This window comes from Cnephaeus nilssonii (assembly GCF_951640355.1).
Source record: "Cnephaeus nilssonii genome assembly, chromosome: 10".
NCBI classification, from domain to species: domain Eukaryota; kingdom Metazoa; phylum Chordata; class Mammalia; order Chiroptera; family Vespertilionidae; genus Cnephaeus; species Cnephaeus nilssonii.
In genome coordinates, this window is record NC_137081.1 from 22,172,662 (window position 1) to 22,196,176 (window position 23,515).

At 49.4% G+C, this 23,515-nt stretch overlaps 3 protein-coding genes across 6 annotated transcripts; 1 reads left to right on the plus strand and 2 right to left on the minus strand.

Moving 5' to 3' along the window:
- Positions 1-145: 145 nt before the first annotated feature.
- On the minus strand, positions 146-10,834 carry GLB1L (galactosidase beta 1 like). Of its 2 annotated transcripts, XM_079782017.1 has the most exons (17): positions 10,694-10,834; positions 8,941-9,048; positions 8,602-8,768; positions 8,193-8,343; positions 7,974-8,034; positions 3,415-3,509; positions 3,140-3,314; positions 2,994-3,052; positions 2,767-2,888; positions 2,620-2,660; positions 2,325-2,443; positions 1,940-2,014; positions 1,746-1,835; positions 1,501-1,614; positions 1,073-1,204; positions 584-799; positions 146-418 (listed from the first exon to the last, which is right to left on the minus strand). In XM_079782017.1, exons 2-17 carry the CDS (start codon positions 9,007-9,009, stop codon positions 149-151), a joined length of 1,956 nt encoding a protein of 651 aa, XP_079638143.1. In that variant the 5' UTR covers positions 9,010-9,048; positions 10,694-10,834; the 3' UTR covers positions 146-148. The 2 variants fall into 2 exon arrangements, with proteins under 2 accessions (XP_079638143.1, XP_079638144.1); XM_079782018.1 differs by lacking the exon at positions 10,694-10,834 and having other exon boundaries at positions 8,602-8,822.
- Positions 10,835-10,851: 17 nt separating this feature from the next.
- On the plus strand, positions 10,852-15,512 carry STK16 (serine/threonine kinase 16). Of its 3 annotated transcripts, none has more exons than XM_079782021.1 (8): positions 10,852-10,987; positions 11,240-11,521; positions 12,092-12,311; positions 12,564-12,697; positions 12,866-12,986; positions 13,113-13,208; positions 13,610-13,731; positions 13,835-15,512. In XM_079782021.1, the coding sequence occupies exons 2-8, from the start codon at positions 11,436-11,438 to the stop codon at positions 13,971-13,973; spliced, it is 918 nt and encodes a 305-aa protein (XP_079638147.1). In that variant the 5' UTR covers positions 10,852-10,987; positions 11,240-11,435; the 3' UTR covers positions 13,974-15,512. The 3 variants fall into 3 exon arrangements, with proteins under 3 accessions (XP_079638147.1, XP_079638148.1, XP_079638146.1); XM_079782022.1 differs by having other exon boundaries at positions 10,904-10,987; positions 11,333-11,521; XM_079782020.1 differs by lacking the exon at positions 10,852-10,987 and having other exon boundaries at positions 11,000-11,521.
- Positions 15,513-15,669: 157 nt separating this feature from the next.
- Positions 15,670-19,700, minus strand: TUBA4A (tubulin alpha 4a). The gene is made up of 4 exons (XM_079782019.1): positions 19,612-19,700; positions 17,387-17,609; positions 16,955-17,103; positions 15,670-16,712 (listed from the first exon to the last, which is right to left on the minus strand). Exons 1-4 carry the CDS (start codon positions 19,612-19,614, stop codon positions 15,741-15,743), a joined length of 1,347 nt encoding a protein of 448 aa, XP_079638145.1. The 5' UTR covers positions 19,615-19,700; the 3' UTR covers positions 15,670-15,740.
- Positions 19,701-23,515: the final 3,815 nt, after the last annotated feature.

The window sequence follows — 23,515 nt, forward strand, 5'->3', positions numbered from 1 at the left end:
ACTGTCTCTGGAACTTTAATCACAATAAAGTTTGGCAAGGAAACTGCACTTGTACAGTTGTTGTGGTCTTTGATTCTTTGTGGTCACCTTGGCCATTACCAAGGGATCCTGCCCACTCCATGTCCCAGGTCCAAGGGTTACCTTTCTTTCAGTGCCCACTTAACTCCATTGGTTCAGAGTTACTTTGTGTATCAGCTGAGAGGGAGTAGATGTATGTCTTATGCAAGGTGCTATTGAGGATAGGACTATCCAGAAATTGGATTTGGGGTTGGGGAGGCACATTTTCTAGCTCAAGCAATGTGATTTTGTTGAGAACTCCCCTAGGAAACAGCAAAGGTCTTGGCACATAGAGGGTCTGTTGTGGCCCTCTCTTTGTCCAGTACCGGCCCAAGTTAAACCCATTGATCCAGACTTGACCCTGTCATGGTGGGAGGAGAGGAAAATAAGTGGTCAGTTCTCAGGGGACTAGAATTATCCTCTTTTGGGTTTCTAATCAGAGGAATCATTTCTGTTCCCCCTTCTTCCATGATTTTTCTGTCTTACCACCTCCCATCCTCATCCCAACCACTACTATCAGCAATACCTTGGTCCATCCAGGTAGAAAGAGAAATGTGTCTCTGACTGAGTCTAAAATTGGAAACGTTGTGGAGTAGAAGATGGGGCCAGAGGGAGTTTGAGGACGTGAGTTTTTCAGCAATTGGAGGGGAAACCACCACTTTACAAGTTTATCGACTTTCAGAGGGAACATCAGCCATTGGGTAAGGATTGTTTGCCCCAGAATTGGTGCCTGCAATAGGCCCTGTGAAGAAGGCAAATGAAAATTCATCATCACATTCATTAATCTCTAAGGTGAAATTGTCCCTAATCAAACCCTGAGATCCAATTAGTAGCCATGTCCAGATCCCTACAAGTCACTACTTTGCTAAGGACATGGCTCTTGCTTATCTTCCATTAGGCCCCTATCTTTCCATTTTTCTTCCTCTGTTCAGATGCCGCTGGAGCTATGGGACATCCCTCTAGGGAGTTTGGTCAATAAAGTCATGGGGTGAGGGGACGGACAAAGCTAGCTCACCTTGAAGTCACTGTAGTTAGACCCGAAACTGAGCCTCCCCATGTTCTCCAGCAAGACATCCAGTTTGGCCCCCATTTTCCCCGTCAAAAATAGTTTGCGTTTCGTGTTTCGTTCCAACACACCCTGAAACACCTGTGGATAAGAAGATCTATGATGGGAAGGGTTCAGCATCTAGCTCCTGGCCACCAAACAGGAAGCCACATTAGGATACTTATTTGGAGGGGAAAGAGAATGTAGCCCACCTGTCAATTACTCTCCATTCTGGACCTTACCCTTAGTCAAACTCTTTCTCATCCAAGCTTATCCCTGGACCCTCTGCAAATGTGGGCAGGCAGTGGGAAAAGGTAGATAGGGGAACTTAAGGCTAAAGGGTGCTTGAGAGGAGAGGAAAGGGGGGCTCACAAGGTAGCCTGGAATTAGGTTCGTACCCCATCCACCATCACGTAGGCACGGTCATGTATTCCGTTGTTTGGTACCCAGAATTGTGTTGGCTCAAAAACAGTTTGTGTTAGATAGGTCCGGTACAACATAAAACCACGGTCCTAGGTGTGGAAGAATGAGTACTTATGATAAACTGATAGAGAAAATGGGGAAGATGTGGAACGTAGGAAATCTTTGGCTATAGCTGGTAAGGAAGGTTGCCTTACCTACTGGCTGTGGGATTATGCCTTACCTGCTTGACAGCTTCAAAGGTCATTGGCAAGATTGAATGGATGGGCCCTTGGGGGCACAATAAGTGCAGGAAATCTAGCAAATATCCATCCTATTAGAATAAGGAAACAGTATCAGAATAAAAGGGGAGTTTCAGAATAGAGGGCTATTTAGAGGATAATATGGTAGAATCAGAAGAGATAGGGAGGAGCTTACCAGGTGTAGGGTCAAAGGTCCGAGCATCATCTTGGGGCTGGGGGGAGGTAAAGGTCCCAAGGGAATTTCCTGGAACTGAGCCCAAATTCTCTCAGGAGCCATAGAAAAACCACACAACCCCTATTCCAAGACCCTAGCACAGGGTTCTTAACCTAGCATCCAGGGAATGGCTTCAGGGTCATGAATATCCTGTAATTTTACACATACTTGTATCTCCCCAGGTAGTCCCATTTGGGTGAGTGGAAAATGTTTTTATGGGATGCTCACAGGGCTCAGTGACCTAGACAACCACCAGTGATTTCTGGGAACTCTTTACAAACAATTTAGGCACTCCCTTCCCCAAAATTAATAAAAGCCTTTGGCACGTAATGAAGTGGTAGGGCACCTGGCTGATGACATTTCGAAGAGCAAAAAGCTTGAATGTGACATCCCCTGCTTCAGATATCGGTGCATCGTAGTCATAGCTGGTAGTAATTGGAAGGAAGTGTCCCTTCTCATCAGCACCTGGGGTCAAACCAATTTAATTAATTCAATACATCTATGCACGTACAGAGAATTTTGCCATCAGATGGGGGCAGTGATGGCCATAGCCATCTTATAGATATCCTAATCCACGCAGCCCTCAAATTCTAATTCCTTGCTACCTCCCTGCTTCCACCCCAGGGACCATCTGGACTCACCATTCCAGTATCCAAAGTTGGTACCTCCATGAAACATGTACCTGAAATGAGGGAAGATGGGGGGGAAAAGCATGAGCTGACCCGTGTAATCTGAACTTTCATCCCCAACACCCAATTACATTCATGTTGGCCCCAGTGTCCAGTTACATGTTCACACTGGCTCCCAACTTCAGCATTTTCTCTAGTCCTCTGGTTACATCTGTAATGGACCGTGTGGAGTGATTCTGGCCCCAGTAATCCAGCCAGCCTGTGTAGTACTCAGAGTTCACCTAGTGTGAAGTGAAAGGAGCCGCCATGAGCAAGATGGGGAACCGAGCTCAACCCATTCCCACCCGTGATTCTTGCCTTGATTGCCCTCCCCTCTGGCTTCTCACCAGTGGCCCGTGAGGTTCATACTCCCTTTGCAGGGCAAAGATTTTGGTCATGTTGTCAGCTGCAGAAAGGAGGCATGGGTGAAAGATAAACATCACAGAAGAAATGCTCCTTCCCCAGACTCCACCCTAACCCTTGCTCAGGAGACCTGGGCCAAAATCTACAGTGGTATAAAGTCCCTTGAGGGAGCCACATTTGAGTCCCTGTGGCCCATCTGTGGTGAAGAGCAAAATCTCCTCTCCTAGTAGTGCACGGAAGAGCCCAGCCAGGTGCTTCATGTAGTCAAAGTCGCAGGCCCGATAGCTACCATATTCATTCTCCACCTGCCAGGAGAAAGGAAAAGTAGAGCACAGCCATGAGGTGGAGAAGGTTAAGAACCCCTGGAACCTCCTTCCCCTTGCCTAGTCAACTTTCCACTTGTACCTGAATGCTAATGATGTTGCCCCCATTGTGGTAGAGCCATGGATGTATCTTGGGCAGCAAGACCTTGAACCAGGAGTCCACTGCAGCAAGGAAGTCTAAAGGAAGGAGCAGTGCTCTGCTCATTAGGGCACCACCACCTCCACAATCCCCACTCCTAGCATCAATGCTAGGAACTTCAGTGCTGCCTGAACTGTAGGAGAGATTGTAGGAATAGCAGGTTGCATCCTACTTGTCCATAACTAAATGTGGGAAGCAGTAACTTGTGAAAAGAAGCTCTCAACCGTATTTGCATGGCAAGAAATTTGAGCACAGGAAACCTTAAAGCAGTGTTTCTTGTAAATATATTTTTTAAATGTAAGAAAAAGGTTAAACACATCTCATGGAGCTATATTGTATAATCAATGTATACAAGACTGCTATGAACTAACATGGGAATTCACAGAACTGTAGAATGCCTGACCTACACCTTGATGTGACAGACAGTCCAGGTGATTTAAGTCATCAACTGAAAGAGCCTTATATTAAGTTTCATGGCTTAAAATTCTCAACTCCTATTTGTGATTTTTGTTGATTCATACTCATGGTCTTCATGTATGTTATTACCTTTGCCTGACACTTTCTCCCCACCTCCTTTACCTAGCCAACTCCAACTCAGTCTTCAGGTCTTAACTTATATTTCACTTCCTTAAGAAAGCCTTTGATATCCCAGATTAGGGTAGATCCCCCTGTTACACACTCTCATATCACCTGATACTTCTCTTTCAAACACATACCCAATTATAATTAAGCATTTATTTCTGTAATTGTTTCATGTTGGTCTTCCCCACTAGTGAGCAGGAATTTGTTTGGTCCCTATAATTTGAGGACAATGCCTAGCAGATAGCAGACTCCTGAAGGTGGATTTGATGAGATATTTTGGAGGATATTTTTGTATCCTTAAAAGACTTAATTCTAAAAAAGGAATAAAATATTTAATTCCTTTATATTCGTGTTCTGCATAAAGGAGGCCCAGGTTTTATTGCCTTCTTTAATCCAAGCATGCATTAAATCTCACTCAACAAAAAATTATGGGTGGTGACTAGCACCAAGCACTATTGTAAGTGTTAGGGATATAGAATAGAAAGAAATAGACAAAAATCCCTGGGAATTTCCTTTCCAGTGAGGGAAGCAGTTGATAAATTAAAGAGGTAAAAAATATAGTGGGTTAATGCCAAGGAGAGAAAAATAAAGCAGAAAAGGAAGATATAAAATGGTGAGGTGGGGGAGCTTAAATTTTAGAGGCTGGCTCAGGGAAGACCTCACTGTGAAGGGAATTCTGCAAGAAGACCTGGTGGGTTTAAAGAACAGCAATGAGGCTAGTGTGAACAATGAGAAGAGTAGAGGTCAGGAAGGTGACTGAGATGATGAGGTAGGAACTAGTAGGCCATTTTAAGGAATCTATGGTTCATATTCTGAGTGAGATGAGAACCTGTTGGAGAGGTTTAAGCAAAGACGTGACATGATCTGATCTGATTAACATATTTTAACAGGATCACACTGGCTATTGTACTGAGAATAGGCTACATGAAAGAAGGGCAAAGACAGGAAACCAGTTAGGAAGCTTAAAATAATCCAGCGGAGAGAGGTGGTTTGGACTAGAGTGGTGGCAGTGGAGGTGATGAGTAGTAGTTGAATTCAATATATTTTTAGAGTAAAGCTGACAGAATTCTCTGATGGACCAAACATGGGGTGCAAGAGAAAGAATACATGAATAATTACACCATAGTGTTTAGTTTGGTAAGTTGGAAAATAAGAGTTGCCATTAACTGAAACGGGGAAATTGTTGGAATAGCTAGTTTGGGAGGCAATATCAAGTGCTTAGTTGTATCATTATGACTGTTGGATCTCCAAAAGCAGAAGTCAAGAAGGCAGTTGGATAATGTGTTTGGAGGCCAAAAGAAGGTCTTGGAGATAACATATTTCAGTCATTACCTAATAAATGGAATATAATGCCATGCAAATGGATGAGATTGTCTAGGGCAGTGGCCGGTAAACTCATTAGTCAACAGAGCCAAATACCAACAGTACGATTGAAATTTCTTTTGAGAGCCAAATTTTTTAAACTTAAACTTCTTCTAATGCCACTTCTTCAAAATAGACTCACCCAGGCCGTGGTATTTTGTGGAAGAGCCACACGCAAGGGACCAAAGAGCCGCATGTGGCTCGCGAGCCGCAGTTTGCCGATCACGGGTCTAGGGCAAGCATGTTAAACTCGCGGCCCACGGGTCCAACAAATATTTTTGCAGCCCAGCCAATATAATGGTATGTAAGAAACGTTTTAATTAAAATTTTGTAACTTAATTTTTACAATATCCTGTTATACATAATTATTAATAACGAACTACAATATTCACTTATGACTGATTACTATAATTGTGTTGCATTCATTTCCCTTTCGCTCCTTAAGTGCAGGTGCACCATTTCTCTCCACTAATACTAGCAGGGAATATTTTAGCAGCCGATTGCCACGTCATTAGTCTTGTACTGACTTGTTTGGTGTGCGCAACAGGAAATACTTTGCTTTTGGAGAACAGAAAAATAGGTTTATTTGCACTATGCTTATTAATTTGTGCAGTTATTAGTATTCAGTGTCTGGCAAGTTAATGTTCAAGAAAAAATATTAATTTTTATTAAAATGTGCTATTATTTTATGTTAACAATTACTCATTTATTTCAGCCCTTTGTATTCAGCATGTCTCTCTCGAAATAAACCTACGTTTCTATGAAAATTGAAGCTTTTGTTTTATTGCGGTCCACATAAACTTAAACCTTGTTTATTTGGCCTGTGTTAGCCTTTGAGTTTGACATGCTTGGTCTAGGGCATGAACATAGAAAAGAGAAGCATCTAAGGACTGAGATCTGAAACACTCAAGCATTTAGCAGAAAAAGAAACAGAGAAGAACCAGTAAGAGATTGAGGAGTGGTTGGAAAGATTGTGGGGAGAGGGGCAAAGACCAGATAAGTGTAGTATCATGGAAGTTGAGAGAGAAATGTATTTCAAAGGAGAGTGACCAACTGTGCTAAATGTTGCTGATTGGTCAAGGAAAATGAGGTCTGAGAAATCACCATGGAGTTAACATTAAAGAGGTTACTGGTATTCTTGAGAAAACAGGCGATTGCAGCCCTGGTCAGTGTGGCTCAGTTGGCTGAGTGTCATCCTGTGCACAGAAAGGTTGCTGTTTGGATTTCCAGTCAGGGCACATGCCCGGGTTGCAGACCTGATCCCTGGTAGATGCAGGAGGCAGCTGATCGATGTTTTGGTCTCACACTGATTTTTCTCTCTCTCCTTTTCCCTTCTTTTCTCTCTAAAAATCAATTTTAAACCTTTATATAAATAAAAGGAAGTGAGAGACTACACACAAGATTCATCATCATAACCATTTTTAAAAATTACACTGCATGTTGGTGCTCCATCAATAATTTATCATTTAAAAATTTTTTTATTGATTTCAGAGAGGAAAGGAGAGGGAGAGAGAGATAGAAACATCAACGATGAGAATCATTGATTAACTGCCTCATGCACACTCCAACTGTAGAGCCAACAACCTGGGCATGTGCTCTGACCAGGAATCGAACCATGACCTGCTGGTTCATAGGTCGACACTCAACCACTGAGCCACATCAGTGGTGCTGGCACCACCATCTTGACTGGGTACTCACACTGCTGCCACCCCTACCCTTTCAATCTAATCTGTCAACAACCTATATCTCAATTCTGCTCTCCTCTTTCCATTTCCACCACTATCACCTTAGTCCAGGAGCCATCATCTCCTCAACTACAGGCTTGGTCTCCCAATTGGTTTCTCCACCATGATCCTTACTCCCCTCAACCCATTCTCTACATCCAGGCTAAAGTAGTCTGAAAACAAATCTTATCATGTCACATCTCTGATTAAACTCAATGACTTTCTTCTATGCTAGAATAAAATGCAAACCCCTCAGAATGGCCTATAAAGTCCTGCATCGGCAGTCCCTATCTCCAATTTCACATCATACCACTCTCTCCCTTATCCACTATGCTCCAGCCATGCTGGCCTCAATCATGCCATGTTCTTTCCCATCTCTGGGCCTTACAATACACTGTCCCCTTTACCTGGTCATTCTCACTTCACTCTTCATATGACCAGAACGTTTCCTTCCCTAGTCAACTGAATGTCATCTCAGAAAAGCATTTCCTGACCGCCCTACCTAAAAGAGGTCTTCTCTATTATTCACTATCTCAACTCCTTGTCTATTTCCTTGTGTGGTATTTTTACAACTTGCAATAATATTACAGATTTTTGGTTTCTTAAAAAAATCTATTTCTTCCACTACATAGTAAGCTCCATTGCACAGTGACTGAGTCTGTCTGGTTCCCCAGTTTCTAGCATCCTGCTGGGCACGAAGGAAACACTCAATTTATATTTGAATGAATGATCTCCAATTTGGGGATGGTCTCTTCTGTTTTGGGCACCCAAATGACCCATTTTGTCATTGTTGTTTGCTTTTTTTCCTTGTTAAATTTTTTTCTTTCAACTCACCTGGATCTGAAGTTCTCAGATGAATATTAGGTTTACGAAGCAACCAGGCTGGGAGACCCCCCTGAGACAAACATAAAGACAACAAAAGCAGCATATGGGTTTTGTTGTCCGAGAAGAAATTAAGTACAGTGCTGGAAGTGGCCCTAGAGTATGGGCAGAAGGGAATAGCCTAGGAACCCCACGTGGGTAGCTTTGGTTCTATCCCTTCAACTAACTCACCATCTCCCACTCTGCACAGATGTAAGGTCCTGGTCTCAGTATGACCAACAGGTTCGCTACAGATGCCTCTTTCAGAAATGCAATGAGATCCCGGCTGCCATTAAAGTTATAGACCCCAGGCTCTGGCTCATGGTAGTTCCAGGGTACATAACTGAGAAAGGAAGAGGTTAACAGGGCCCAAGGCTTGCATGGGAGATGCCTGGGAGACATAAGGGCTCCTGGCCTTACAAGGAATATCCAGGAAGCTGTTGGAAGGAGATCCTGGCCCACCCTTTCCCACCCTTGGCCTGGTAGCCCTGGAGCTCTAACTCATCACACCCAAGCAGTCTTCCTGTCCCGACCCCCTTCATAAGGGGGTGGTAGGAAAGGTAAATCCCACCCCTCCATGGCTCTCCTGAGCCCTTCTTACAGCTGTACTGCGTTGAGGCCACTCATTTGCATCTTGAAAAGCCGGTCAGCCCAAAGCACGCGAGGTACCCGAAAGTAGTGCAGGCTGCCAGACACGTAGCGGAACGGAGCCCCATCCAGAAGGAATCTATCGTGTTCCCGATCTACTACGAAGGACCGAGCGTCTGCCTGCAGAGAGAGAGGCGGTGCTCAGCAGGCGTCTGGAGGAGGGGTAACGGGCGTCTGCCAAGAGCAGAAGAGATGGAACTCGGTCTGCCGAGAGTTTTGTTATTTTCACTTTGTCTCCTACGCCAGATCTAATCCGGTCTCACCGCAGGCTAGTTCAATCCTCTTGTCTCACCTGGGGTAGCAGCAGCGTCAGGAGCAGCCGCAGCAGGGAGAGAAGGCAGAGCGGCTTCTTGGGAGCCATGGCGCTTAGCTTGCGGTCCAACTGTCACGTGGCGGATTCCTGGGAGGGAACTTCAGTGAGCAAAGAGGGGCGGAGACCACCTCAAGTTGCCAGGCAATTAGCCCGGACTTTCGTCTTCGGCTCCTCTACTAGTTTGTAAAGTCCTCTACATTGTTCCCCCCATAAAATGTGATTTACTTTATTTAGACAAAAACAAACAAACACACACACACAAAAAAAAACCATTAACCTTATTTCATCTTTCATTTATTGATTTGTTGTGCTATAGAAATGCATAGAGCAAATTAATTTTAGGAAGAGATAAAGTCCTCTATATTTTTAAAAATATATATCTTATTGTTTTTTTTCTTTTGTTGTTTTTTTTTTTTTAACAGAGAGGAAGGGAGAGGGAGAGAGTCAGAAACATCGATGAGAGAGAAACATCAATCAGCTGCCTCTTGTACACCCCCCACTGGGGATGTGCCCACAACCAAGGTACATGCCCTTGACTGGAATCGAACCTGAGACCCTTGAGTCCACAAGCCGACGCTCTATCCTCTACATTTTGAACCAGCTTTATGAGAGTCACTTGGGAGCTTGTTAGAAATGCAGAGTCCCAGGTCCTGCCTCAGACCTCAGAATCGGAATTTGTATTTTAACAAGATTCCCAGGCGATCGTAAGCACATTCAAGATTGAGAACCCGTGCTCTACTAGACCTAGACGAGCTCTTTAAGGGTTGGGACCTTGTTCATCTTGAATCTTCAGTATCAGGCACAGGGCCCACATGTAGCAGGTGAAATCTAAATAAACGTCAGAACCCGGAGAGGGTGGGTAAAACAGGTTTAGAAACAAGGGAAACTGTAGGGAGATCTTCCCAGTGATGTGTAAGGGGGAGGGCAAGGTTGGGGAGGCAGGTTACAAAACAGATATTTTTCCTGGAGAGCCCTATTTCAGCAAAAGACACCATCAAGGTCTATTCCATCTCCTTTGGGTGTTTGCCCCTTTCTAATTTGCCTCTGCCTGTCTGTGCAAAAGATGTCAAGGACAGTTGCTTGGTGCCAAGGCTTGGGAATTTGGGGATTTCCATTACTCCTGCCTTCACAGTCCCAAGCCTGAGATGTGAGCATCAGAATAATAATTAATAATAATAATAATAATAATACTTCTGTTTAACACTTACTGAGAGCTATGCGTCAGATATTGTGCTAGGCACTTCACATATCACTTAATCTCCAAACAACTACATGAGGTAGATAATTATCATTTGCATTTTACAGATGAGGAAATTGAGGAACAGAAATATTAAGTAGCTTGCCCAAGGTCACACAACTCGTTTAGTAGAGCTGGAATTTGAAGTAGGCAATCTGGGCTCACGGTTCAGGCACTTAGCCTTAGGTAGTGGTATACCTATTTTATAGATAGGGAAAGCGATGTTAAATAACTTGTCCGAGGTCGCACTGCTAGGAGGCTATTATTAGGACCATATTTAGACCCTAGTCTGGTTCAAGAGCCTGAGCTCTTAACCAGTGAGACCAGGGTAGTGGGATATCGGCAGAGCCCCCAGGGTTGTACTGATTAGAGTTCCAGAAGTCCAGGTCGCCAGCAACCGCGCCCCCATCCCTCCCCGCCCCCCGTTACCCCTCCCTCCCTCCGGCCTGGGCTGTACTCGGCCACCCAGCGCGCCGGAGGTAAGAGGCCTCCTACCTCCAGCATTGGGAAATGGAGGTCCTGGGGGCCTCGGGCCGAGCCCGGCTTTGCTCCCCGCTGGCGTAGGTGCTTTCGTCCTGACCCCTACAGAAGGCCAGGTGTGGAACCCTCTCCGGGGCCCAGGTACCCGTCCTCCCGCAGGCCTGGCCCGCCCCCGGCTTGTCCACTCCACGCTCCTACATCCTCCGTACGCCGGGCGGTTGCTAGGACACCGCGGGCCGTTACGCCGGCGCTGAATGATGACGCACCCGCTGCTTCCGGTCCTTGGCGCTTCCCTGCCGCCCAAGCCAGGTCAGTGGGGAATCCCTGTTGGCCGACCCGGGTCTGCACGCCGAGGCTGGGGGTGGACTCTGCAAAGGATGGGCCCGAGCCTCGCACTCCCCTGCCCTGCCTTCGCGGCGGACGGGCGTGGGAGACGGGGCCGCCCAGCGGTGGGCTGGTGGTGGAGGAAGCGGTCTGGTAGTCGCTGCGTGGCCTGAGGCTCTAAGACACCTGATCCCAGCTTTCTTGGAGATGGTTATCGCCAGGACCTGTTTTCTCTAGATTCCGAGACTTGGGCCCGAGCTCTCCACATCAGTACTTCAGGGTCGTCTGGATTGTGTCCGACCCGCGACCCTGCCGTTCTTTTCCTTCCAGCATGATCCGCTGGGCCCCCAGCGCATCGCCCGGAAGAGCCCACTCAACCTGGACGAACGCTTTGGCACCGCAGACCGTCCCCGAGGAGGATGACTGAGACACTATGGGCCACGCGCTGTGTATCTGCTCTCCGGGAACTGTCATCATTGACAACAAGCGCTACCTCTTCATCCAGAAACTGGGGGAGGGGTGAGTGTTTGGAAATGATTAGTCCCCAGGGTTATGATGATTGAAGGACAGCAGTCTGCACATGACTAGGGGCACAAAGGTTTTATCCTGTAGCCTATCCTTTAACTCACCTGACAGAGCCTAGTGACCAGCTAGTCAAGAAAGTGGATTCTGGAGCCAGGCCTCCTAATCGACCTGTGCGACCTTGATAAGCCATGGGTTCTTCATCTGCTTAATGGAGATAATTACTATCTTGTGTCACTGATGGAGCTGTGAGGATTAAATAAGATAAGGCATATAAAATGTCTTGCCAGTGCCTGGTTCACAGCACCTATATGTTGGCTATTCACTTAATGTTTATTGAGCATCTGTCATGTGCAGAACACTGGGTTAAGACCACAGGACCTCAATATTACTGTGTCCCAGCTCTTGCGCTCAAACTGTAATAATCTCCAAACTTCTCTTAGAGTCACATCTTGGGAGGGTTTCTACTAACTGGGAAAGACATCCCCATTCTCCCCAGGGAGTTCCTCTGGGTCCAAGCAGTGTGGGAGATGACCGTGGCCCTTCACTGACCCTTTTGGCCCACAGTGGGTTCAGCTATGTGGACCTAGTGGAGGGGTTACATGATGGACACTTCTACGCACTGAAGCGAATCCTGTGTCACGAGCAGCAGGATGTGGAGGAGGCCCAGCGAGAAGCAGAGATGCATCGCCTCTTCAATCACCCCAACATCCTTCGCCTCGAGGCTTATTGTCTGAAGGAGCGGGGCACAAAACATGAGGCCTGGCTGCTACTACCTTACTTAAAGGTCAGAAAGTCTCCTGGCTATGGAGGGGTTGCAACAGAGCCACCAACCAAGAGCTGTGTGAGCAGTCAAGTATGTTAGGAATCAGAGGCTATGTCTTGGATTTGACCACTTCAAATTTGGAGTTTAGGGGAATCCAAATGGGACTGTAGGGTGTGGTCGTGTGGTGAAAAGGTTGATAACTTTTGACGTAGGGAAGGGATCAGACTGGGAACAGAAGCTGAAAAACCAACTGTAGGGATATTTGTGTTGCAGGGAGGTACGCTGTGGAATGAGATAGAAAGGCTGAAAGACAAAGGCAACTTCTTGACTGAAGATGAAATCCTTCAGCTGTTGCTGGGTATCTGCAGAGGCCTTGAAGCCATTCATGCCCAGGGTTATGCCCACAGGTCAGTAGGAGCGCCCTGTGTACTTTCTGGGACAGAAAGAGCCCCCATTAAGAGAAATGAGGGGTCTGAGCTCTCCTCCCAAGCAACAGTCCCCGTGATTCTTATGCCTCCCTGGGATTCTAGCCTCCAGTCCAGAGATGCTCATAGGTCATTTCCACTTCCCGACAGGGATCTGAAGCCCACCAATATCTTACTTGGAGATGAGGGGCAGCCGGTTTTAATGGACTTGGGTTCCATGAAGCAAGCACGCATCCATGTGGAGAGCTCCCGCCAAGCTCTGGCCCTGCAGGTAAGAGTCTGCAAGTTCTTTTGCCCACCTGTTCCCAATTCCTGACCTCCTTCTGGTGCATTTCCCAATTTCGTCACATGACCATGACCTGTGCCCCACTTTTGAGCTCTGGGGCCACTGTTCCAGGACTGGGCAGCCCAGCGGTGCACCATTTCCTACCGGGCCCCGGAGCTTTTCTCTGTGCAGAGCCACTGCGTCATCGATGAGCGGACTGATGTTTGGGTGAGGAGCATGCGGGTGGGGATCTGGGGGGAGAGGAGCTGCTCTGTACCTCCTGTGGAGTAGAGGAGCAGGTTTTTGGTTTCCAGTGCATGGGGCCCCAGGAACCATGTATGTCCCCATCCCCCTCAACTTCCTTCCTGAGAACTGTCACCGACACTGTACTCAATTGCTCAGGAAGTGGTAAAACTCTGCCCTTTGAACAGGGTTGGTACAGCTAAGAGTCACAGCTGAAGACAGTGGCTAAGCAAAGGTTGCAGAGGCCTCCAGCTAACTGGCAGTTTCTCTGTCATGTGGCTGACATTAGCATAGTCCTTTTAGTTTATGTAGTCTCCTTTCACTACAGAATTAGGAGTTACTATCTCCATTGGTCCCCTTTTATGGAATAACCAAGTTTTGCTCAGTCCCTAGGCTGTGTGCTATATGCTATGATGTTTGGGGAAGGCCCTTATGACATGGTGTTTCAGAAGGGTGACAGTGTGGCCCTGGCTGTACAGAACCAACTCAGCATCCCACAAAGCCCCAGGTGAGTGATGAAGGGGCACCAAGCACTTTAGACTCTCCTTGACATTGGAGCCTCACACGGCGGATGGGTGCCCCTCAGTCACCCTGCCCTCCTCCCTCCACAGGCATTCTTCAGCATTGCGGCAGCTGCTGGCCTCGATGATGACTGTGGACCCCCTGCAGCGCCCTTATATTCCATTCCTCCTCAGTCAGTTGGAGGCTCTGCAACCCCCAGCTCCAGGCCAGCACACTACCCAAATCTGAACAAACCAATGGCCACGCTGAGGTGGCCCGTGCCTTGTCCTTCGCTGGAATCTCCATACTTTCTATCCAGGCCTGCTCTCTCATAGTTGGGGCAGGGGGCTGGGGAGAGTCAGCTCAGTCTTCTATCTCTGCTCTGTTCGCTTACTCTCAGGACTACTGGACAGGGAGCCTGAGTTGGGGTGGGTGGGGGATGGAGAAAGGCAAACTGATAGATTCTGATAAAGGATCTGAGCAGGACTGCCAAGCTTACATCATGGTCTGCTTCCAAATCAGGGAGCAGGAGAATGTATAAATAGAAGAATAAAGTGAAAGCAGCTTGGTGTGGCTCTTAGTCTCATTGTTCCTGGAGTGAGAGGAGATATAAGGGGCCCAAAGTCTGGCCATTTCCAAGGAACAGCCTGGGGAAAAGAGGGACTGGTGTAGAGTCAGGAGGCATGATTGGCAACGGACAGTTCTTCTAGCTTAATTTACTTAAAAACTTAAAGTTGCTCTGGCTTGAGTAGGCTTCTATGCCAAGAACTGGAACCAGGGTCCCCTAAACGCACATTCAACTCATTCTTACCTTCCTTCATTCCCAGGGGTGGATAGCTTAGAGCAGCCCAACTGGTTTGCCACGCAAGGGCTTCTGGGTGGAGACATCCAAGGAAGCTTGAGACAGCTAGATAACAGGTCTCAGCCTCAGCCTGGGGGCAAGGGAGTGGAGGAGGCAGCCATATTTGGCCCAGTCTCTCCCAGATGGTTTTAGCTCACACATGGTTAATGATTAATGAGGCCAGTGTGGTGTGGCAGTATCCAACTGCCACTTCCTGCCTACTCTGCTGAGTAAACAGGGGCCCTGCCTTGCTGGGCTTGAGACCTGTTCCCCAGGGAAGGGCACTGCGTCCCTGAATCACAGGGAGGGGAGGCAAGGGCAGGGTTGGCATCGCTTGCTCCTGAGATTGAAGCTTCTTTCCCCCAACCCTGCCCCCCCCCCCCGCCACATGCTGACGTCAGTGTGGGTCCTGGGTGCCTATTAGCGAAGTTGAAATTTTCCCCAGGGCCCTGGCAAGAGGCTCCCACCAGATAGCAGAGGGACCGAGGCCAGAAAGAAAGCACAAACGGGAGACGACCTGACTTTTAATGGCACAGCCCTAGCCCCCAGCAAAGCAGCAAGACAGTAAGCTATGCGAAGCTGTTTATGCAGTGACATAAACAACTCTATGAGACCGCCCTGTTCCCTCCCATCCCCCAAGCTTATGACTGGGCTCCATGCCAAGGAACTTTGGGCCAGCTCAGCCCCACTCCCAAGCCCTCAACACAGAGGTGCCTGGGCCAAGCCTTGCTTCCAGAGTCGGTGAATGCAGAAGCAGCAGGAAGAATAGGTCTAGTCCAACTCAAACACAGAAACTTTCGGACTTAAAACTCCTACTTAGAAAAGAAGTGAAGACTCATATCCTTCAATAGCTTGTGGCTGGACAGACTGGTCCAGGATTCAGTCCTTAGTTCCTCCCTATCCTGGGTACCCCTTAGGATCTTACATTAAGGTCCCTGGGGTCATGTTTCCTGAGTCTGGCAAGGGATCCTTGGCAGGTCTCACCTTCAGCCATGGAAGGGAAAAGGGTCATGAGCAGCAAATAGGGCAGAAGCAGCAACAGCAGCAGCACAAAGAGGAAGGCAGCAGAAGCTCAAGTATTCACATCACAGAGGGAACAAGAAATCGTGCAAGGAGACTGTTTATTTCGAAAGGATTTTGCAATGAACATAGTGAGTGGGCTCCAGGCAGCTGGTCTATTCTTCTCCCTCATCCTCGTCCTCATAGGAGTCGATGCCAACTTCCTCGTAATCCTTCTCCAGGGCAGCCATATCCTCCCGGGCCTCAGAGAACTCACCCTCCTCCATGCCCTCACCCACATACCAGTGCACAAACGCCCTCTTGGCATACATCAGGTCGAACTTGTGGTCCAGACGGGCCCAGGCCTCGGCAATGGCGGTCGTGTTACTCAGCATGCACACGGCACGCTGCACCTTGGCCAGGTCACCTCCGGGTACCACAGTGGGTGGCTGGTAGTTGATGCCAACCTTGAAGCCTGTGGGGCACCAGTCCACGAATTGAATACTGCGCTTGGTCTTGATGGCAGCGATGGCAGCGTTGACATCCTTGGGCACCACGTCTCCACGGTACAGCAGGCAGCAGGCCATGTACTTGCCATGACGGGGGTCACACTTCACCATCTGGTTGGCAGGCTCAAAGCAGGAATTGGTGATCTCTGCCACCGACAGCTGCTCGTGGTATGCCTTCTCCGCGGAGATGACTGGCGCATAGGTGGCCAGGGGGAAGTGGATGCGTGGGTAGGGCACCAGGTTGGTCTGGAACTCTGTCAGGTCCACGTTGAGGGCCCCGTCAAAGCGCAGGGAAGCTGTGATGGAGGAGACGATCTGGCTGATGAGGCGGTTGAGGTTGGTGTAGGTGGGGCGTTCGATGTCCAGGTTGCGGCGGCAGATGTCATAGATGGCTTCGTTGTCCACCATGAAGGCGCAGTCTGAGTGCTCCAGGGTGGTGTGGGTGGTCAGGATGGAGTTGTAGGGCTCGACCACAGCTGTGGACACCTGGGGGGCTGGGTAGATGGAGAACTCCAGCTTGGATTTCTTGCCATAATCAACAGAGAGCCTCTCCATCAAGAGTGAGGTGAAGCCGGAGCCGGTGCCCCCTCCAAAGCTGTGAAAGACCAGGAAGCCCTGAAGTCCTGTGCACTGGTCAGACTGAAAGACAAGAAAGAAAAAGAGCAATGTAGGTGGGAGAGTGTCCTGAGGAACTCTATCTTCTTGCTCCACAGAAGCCGAAATATCTAAGGAGTCAGAGCAAAGACTAATGATATTCCATAGCAGCAACATGCTCTGGAACATGTACAATTAGAGATGACTCCCTCAAAAAGGCCTGGAAAAAAATATTCCTGACCCTTACCATCATCAAAAGCTACCTCCCTTCCCTGCCAGACTCTCACCAGCTTGCGGATCCGGTCCAGTACTGGGTCAATGATCTCCTTGCCAATGGTATAGTGACCACGGGCATAGTTGTTCGCAGCATCCTCTTTCCCGGTGATGAGCTGCTCTGGATGGAAGAGCTGCCGGTATGGGCCATTTCGGATCTCATCTGCAAGGGCACAAACCACAATGTCAGGGCCCAAACCACAAGGCTGTGCTCAGCCCGGACCTCCCTCCCTCAGTGTGGTAGCTGCAGTGAGATATGTGCAATAGCTCATCCTTCTGCCAGTCCAAGATACCAGTGAGAGAGAAACCCAGACCTGCTGTGCAAGGCCAGCTTTCGATTAGATTCAAACTGAGTGAGGAAAGCCAAGTCTAGGTGTTCTCTCTCCAGAAAGAAGCGTTAGAATCACTCTCCACTCCCCTCAATTCCACCCCCTTCTTTCTCTCACCAATTACGGTGGGCTCCAAATCCACAAAAACTGCCCGGGGCACGTGCTTTCCAGCTCCAGTTTCACAGAAGAAGGTGGTGAAGGAGTCGTCTCCTCCACCAATGGTCTTGTCACTGGGCATCTGCCCATCAGGCTGAATCCCATGTTCCAGACAGTAGAGCTCCCAGCAGGCATTGCCCATCTGGACACCTGCCTGCCCCACATGGACTGAGATACATTCACGCTGAGGAATAAAAAGAGGAGACAGAGCATAAGCCCCACACCCATAAGTCCTCACTTATGAACCTCTCTGCCATCCTATTACCTTTAGCTAGGATGACTCAGTTGGCAAAAGTGGAAATTTGGGGCTGGACAGAGGTCAGAAAAGGCTGGCAGCCTGCCCAGGCTCCCAACTGGAGGCACCCAGTAGGGCAGGCCAGCCCCCTTAGCCTACTACTCCATGGGGACCTTGTCAATGAAGAGCTGTGGTTCACCCCACTGGTGTGGCTCAGTGGTTGAGCATCCACCCAGGAACCAGGAGGTCACCAATTTGATTCCTAGTCAGGGCACATGACCAGGTTGGGGGCTTGATCTCCAGTGGGGGGTGTGCAGGAGGCAGCCAATTGATGATGTTTCTCTTCAATGTTTCTATTTCTGTATCCTTCTCCCTTCCCCTCTCTTTAAAAACCAATAAAAACATTTTTTTTTTAAATAAAAAGCAAGAGCTATGGCTCCACATGACCCTGCCACACTCAGAGAATACTCAGGGAGGATGGAGAGGGCAAGTGCGTATGAACCCAGCAGCCACTGCAGTAACTGAGACAAGGGCAAGCAACGTTTTAGCTGTTCCCGATTCCTACCCTCACAGAAACAGCTTCTGAAGAGCCTGAGAAAAGACAGGTTTTCCAGATCTGTCAGTTTATAGCTAGAGGCCTCCACTCGCTTAACGCTTTGCTTTGAGGATGAACAACTAAAATTTCATATAACCTTCTCCCCCTTTCTTTCCTGTGGGCTGCAGAGGCATCTCAGCCTTCCAGTCTGGCATCAACTGACCACACTGGCATCAGGATGCCCTCTCCCCCACCTTTAAATCCCATCTGGCTCCTTCTCCACCTCCTCCCTAATCTCCCTCTCCCCACTGCACTCTGGGAGTCTTTACCACCTTCATCCGAGGCGACAGGCCTCAGGAAAACAGCAGCGATAATGCTGCGAGCGCAGAGGGCAGGTGAGGGCAATGGGGGTTGTGAGTACCGGGGCAGTCGCAGCCCTAAGCTAGCCCAGGCCGGTCTGAAAGTAACCCCTGACGCGCCAAAGTGGCGCGGCACCAGGCTGCGCGGCCTCCCAGTCCGACACGGAAATGGCGGGGTGAAGGTTTCCAAATACTCAGAAAAGGAAGCGGAACTCGCGGTGAGGCACCAGAGGTAACCCGCCTCGCCCCGCCTTGCCCCGGGCAGAATGAACGCCATCCTGCACCCCGCCCTGTATTCGCCCCCCCTCTTTCCAATTACATCCCAGCGGAAAGCGAGGATTGGATTTCGGCCCCCGTTCCAGGGCTATAAATACCACCCCCCTACACGCACCTCTTCCCCTCCCCCCAACCTGGCCTCGGCCCGAGCTCCCGCTCAGCTACAGCTGTCTCTGCCCGTCCGCGCCACCGGGCTCCCGCTGGAGAGGGGCCGGCCCGCCTCACGAGACCGAACCCCATTCCGGGCTCAGAAGCGGGGTGCTGAGTCACGGTGGGGGGAGGCTGTGGGCAGGAGGGATGCACACACGGCCGAAGGAAAAGAGGATGCTGGATCCAGTAACCCGATCCCCTTCCACCTTCGGGCGCCAAGCACGTGTTCGGCCCGTTCCAGGGACTGGGTGGGGTGAGGCTGGCGGCGGAGGGCAGCCAAGCGGGTCTCCCTCGCCCGCGGAAACTGGGCGCCGCACCGCGTGACTCCCCTCAGGAGGATTAGGGCGCAAACGCTTGGTGGAGCAGGAAGGGATCTCCAGGACCGCTCCTCTCTCCTAGAGAAGAGTCTCACTCCACCCACCCCCTTCCCCAGCCTTTGAAAGTGGACAACACGGCCCGGCCCAAGTCAGTAGTCGGACGTGGTGGGGGTGGGGGTGAGGCAAACACCCTTGCGCCTCCTTGAGACTCGGAACGCCAGATGGAGGGCTGCGCGCCTCTCCAGAGGGAGCGTCCCGGAGGGAGAGGGACAATTAGGGGGGGGGGGGCAAGATCCTGGCGGGGCCGCACTCACCATGTTGAGTCCGGGCGGTGGGTCTCACGTAGAGTCCGGGCGACGGGTCTCAGTGAGAAGTGCGCTAGCTGCAGTGCGGCACCCGCCTTATATAGGGAGGCGGGCCGTGCTCCGCTCGCCCACTAGGCGCTGGGGCGCAGAGGCCACGCCCCGCGAGGGGTAGGCGGCTCCAGGGGTGGGGCCAGAGCGGCGGCCGCCCGCAAGTCGTGCCCTGGTCCCTCACCTGTCGAACGCGTAGCAATCGGGACCTGAACTCCTCGCTCAGGGTTTCGGGCCCACACGCAGGCACGGAGGGCGCGGGGCCAGAGCGCGTCTTGGCGGCACCTGCGGCATGGGGGCGCCGGGCGCTCAGGTGTTCTCACTTAGGCCGGGGCCGCAGAGGCTGTCTGCTCCAGGTGGCTGCAGCCGGCCTTCGCAGGTGCCCTCCCGCCCTGGCTCCCTGGCGGCTCCAACAGGCTGCCTGGCTCCGGCCGGTCCTCGAGGAACCCCTTGCGGCTGCACGCCCGGGACAGCTGGCTTTGGTCAACGCCTGTGGGCGGCCGAGGACCGCGAGCTGCACCGCCTGAGCCCCAGGGTGCCGATCCCTTCGACGGCCCCGCCGAGCTACGCCCCGCAGCCCTTCTGCGAGGGCAGACCCGGGGAACCTGCCCCGGCTCGGCCGGTGCCCGCCGGATGGTGGCCTCGTCATCAGTGCCGTCACTATTAGCTATTAGCGAGCCCTTGCCACCGCCGCCTGCGCGCTTTCCTGCTGCCGGAACCGCGGGAGCTCTGCCTGAAGTCCTTAGCACCTGGACCCGCATCCTGATGCCCTATGTGACCTTGGGCAGGTGACTTAATGTCACTGAACCCTTGGCTTCTTCATCGGAGAAAAGGAGACGACTCCACCCTGAAAGCATTGTTGTGAGGTATCAGAATGCTTGTTGACTCGGAAGAGGAAAAGAGGAAATGAAGACTCTGATATCGTGGCCGATTTTGACTTTCACATCCTCCTCTGACCCTCAGCCGTGGGCAGGATCTACAACCTGCATCGTCAGAGCGTCAGCAGCACTCAGGTGGAGGCCTCACAGAAGCCGTTCCCTCGTTCTATGTTTCATTTCCACGTCCTGCAAGAATGAACGTCTCAATCCACTTCTGTTTTCCTTGCCGTGCCTGACATTTCCTAGCTGTCTCCCTTCACTGGGGAAATTCATCAGGAAGTGCCCCGTGTGCCCCTCGGCACACACTTAAGGAACCTGTCCCACCGGCTCGTCCCTTGGAGAGGATTCGCCTGCCTCTCCTACCATAGTGTTCCCTAGGGCCAGGACTCTCTGACAACACAACACGGTACGACAAAATAACTAGCATGGCAACTTTCTCTCAACAAAATGGCTACACGACATCTTGTTAGGCAAGGCAGGGAGAGGGATCCGGTGAAACATGACAAGGTCTCTCTTCCCAGTGGACTTGCCATCTGGTTGGAAGAACAAGACTCATTCATAAAAAAGAGAGCCGACAAGGGCACAGAGCGAGGCTGCTTTGGGAAAGGGGGTCGTGTGGTCTCCACAGAGCAAGAACCTTGGTGATAACAGAACCTCTGGCCTCGTGCAGACCATCCCTGGCTCTTTTCCCTGGTGCAACCCCACCCCAGCACAATGAATACCAAGAGAGAGTTTAGCTTAGGCAAGACCCTAAATGTCTTTGACTTTCAGATTCGGATTCTTCATTTATAAAAGTGGGAAAACTTCAGATTGTGAGGACCAGATGAATTTAGGAATGTGTGATAGACATGGCAAAGCACTGTAAGCAGCTACCTGGATTATTATTTTATTCGTCTTATTTATTTATAGTAGTGCGTGTAGTGGCTCATGCTGCATTTATTTGTGTACATTTCCATCTCACTACATAGCAAACTTGAAGGTAAGGACTGTATCTCATTCATCTTTGTATTCCTCGTTCCTACCATGGTGCTTAGCACATGGCAGGCGTGTGCTGAGTGTGTCGGATGAATTTTTCACTTCAGAGATGGGACTAAAATTAGGGTAGACATCTAAGAAGCCAGAATTTACAAATTGGCAGCCCGGAGGCCAAATTTGCTTTCAGAAATGTTTTGTTTGGCCCTCACATTTAGAATATGAAAAAATTCAGGAATTGTCTTTGTGTTGGGGCATTTCCAAGACCACCCCTATGTTAGGAGATTAGCTAGAAGAACTTGAAGGACTCAGCATAAAATTGTACTTACAGCTAAGGTTTATTACAGCAACATAGGACAATACACAGCCTGATAGTAAGGGGAAAAAACACAAGGGTGTATGGAGTAATCTATGCCTTCTTCCACCCATAAGGGCTCACAAAGTGTGTTCTTCCTCCAGAATAAAAATGGAGCAATATTTCTCTGCAGTGTTTCTGCCCAAAGAAGCCCATTAGAGACTCAGCACCCAAGGTTTTTATTGGGTGTCAGTCACATAGGCACCTTTGCCTAGCACATACAACAATTCCAGACTCCTAGAAGAAAAGCAGGTGTTCAGCATAAATTATATTTAGATTAAGAGTCTAGGCACGCCCTGGCCAGATTGGCTCAGTGGATAGAGCGTCGGCTTGCAGACTCAAGGGTCCTGGGTTCGATTCCGGTCAAGGGCATGTACCTTGGTTGCGGGCACATCCCCAGTGCGGGGTGTGCAGGAGGCAGCTGAATCGATGTTTCTCTCTCATCGATGTTTCTGACTCTCTATCCCTCTCCCTTCCTCTCTGTAAAAAAAATCAATAAAATATATATATTAAAAAAAAAAAAAGAGTCTAGGCACAACCATCATTGTCAGTTAACTGCTGATTTGGAACACTTCAAAAGCCAAGTTCCCAGATGCCAGCCAAGGGCCAATCTTGTAAGCAGGCATTTCTAAGGATAGCAATCTCAGGCCTTTTATGTTAACTTTTTTCTACACAGTCATATAAAAATGCAGACTTCTAGTTGAGCCAGTGTGGGTCAGTTGGTTGAGAGTCATCCCATGCACCAGGAAGTTGGTTTGGGATTTGATTCCCAGTCAGGGCACATGCCTGGGTTGCAGGCTTGATCCCCAGTAGGGGGTGTGCAGGAGGCAGCCATTGACGTTTCTCTTTCTCTCTCTCTCTCCCTCTTCCTTCCTCTCTCTGAAATCAATTGGCGGGGGGGAGTCAATAAAAAAATAAAAATTCAGATTTCTAGGTTTAATTGAAAAGAACTGGTGGGTCTGGCCATATCAGGCCTGCATTCCCATTTAGCAACAGTGGTAGGCAGAATAACAGCCCTGCAAAAAGATCCACATCCTAATCCCCAAAACCTGTGACTACATTATCTTACATGGCAAAGGCTTTGCAGATGTGATTAAGGTAAACATCTTGAGATGTGGAGATAATTCTGGGTTTTCTGGGTGGGATCAGCCCTTACAAGAGTTCATGCAAATGAAAGAGGGGGGCAGGAGAGTCAGAGTCAGGGAAGGAGAGGTCAGAAGCAAAGGTCAGGTGTGATTGTTCGCTTTCAAGATGGAAGGGGGTCATGAGTAAAGGAATGTGGGCAGCTTCTAGAAGATGGAAAAAGCAAGGAACAGATTCTCCTCTAGAGTCCTTTGAAGGAGGCAACACTTCCAACACCTTGAGTTTGGCCCCATAAGACCAATTTTGGATAGCTGCTCTCCAGAACTGTAACATAGTAACTTTGTGTTGTTTCAAGCTACTAAGTTTGTAGCTATTTGTTACAGCAGCAACAGGAAACCATTACGGCAACAAATGTAGCTTTATGATAGGCAACAAGTTGCTCCAATTCACTCAGTACACACCATTCTGTGTCTTCCTGACACAGAAGACAAGTATCTGTTGCCATTTAACATCATATGCTCAGCCTACATTACACTTTTATGTTACCTGGCCCCTGTAGCAAGAAGTTTACAACCCC

Excerpts from the sequence above, each read along its gene's own strand:
- GLB1L (XM_079782017.1), bottom strand. The coding sequence starts at position 9,009 with ATGGCTCCCAAGAAGCCGCTCTGCCTTCTCTCCCTGCTGCGGCTGCTC. Across the intron at positions 3,315-3,414 it reads GCAACATCATTAGCATTCAG|GTGGAGAATGAATATGGTAG; the intron begins GTACAAGTGGAA and ends TTCTCCTGGCAG. Across the intron at positions 1,615-1,745 it reads CCTTTGAAGCTGTCAAGCAG|GACCGTGGTTTTATGTTGTA; the intron begins GTAAGGCATAAT and ends TTCCACACCTAG.
- STK16 (XM_079782021.1), top strand. The coding sequence starts at position 11,436 with ATGGGCCACGCGCTGTGTATCTGCTCTCCGGGAACTGTCATCATTGAC. Across the intron at positions 12,312-12,563 it reads TGCTACTACCTTACTTAAAG|GGAGGTACGCTGTGGAATGA; the intron begins GTCAGAAAGTCT and ends TTTGTGTTGCAG. Across the intron at positions 13,209-13,609 it reads ATGAGCGGACTGATGTTTGG|TCCCTAGGCTGTGTGCTATA; the intron begins GTGAGGAGCATG and ends AGTTTTGCTCAG.
- TUBA4A (XM_079782019.1), bottom strand. Across the intron at positions 17,104-17,386 it reads TTTGGAGCCCACCGTAATTG|ATGAGATCCGAAATGGCCCA; the intron begins GTGAGAGAAAGA and ends GTGCCCTTGCAG. Across the intron at positions 16,713-16,954 it reads TGGACCGGATCCGCAAGCTG|TCTGACCAGTGCACAGGACT; the intron begins GTGAGAGTCTGG and ends CTTGTCTTTCAG.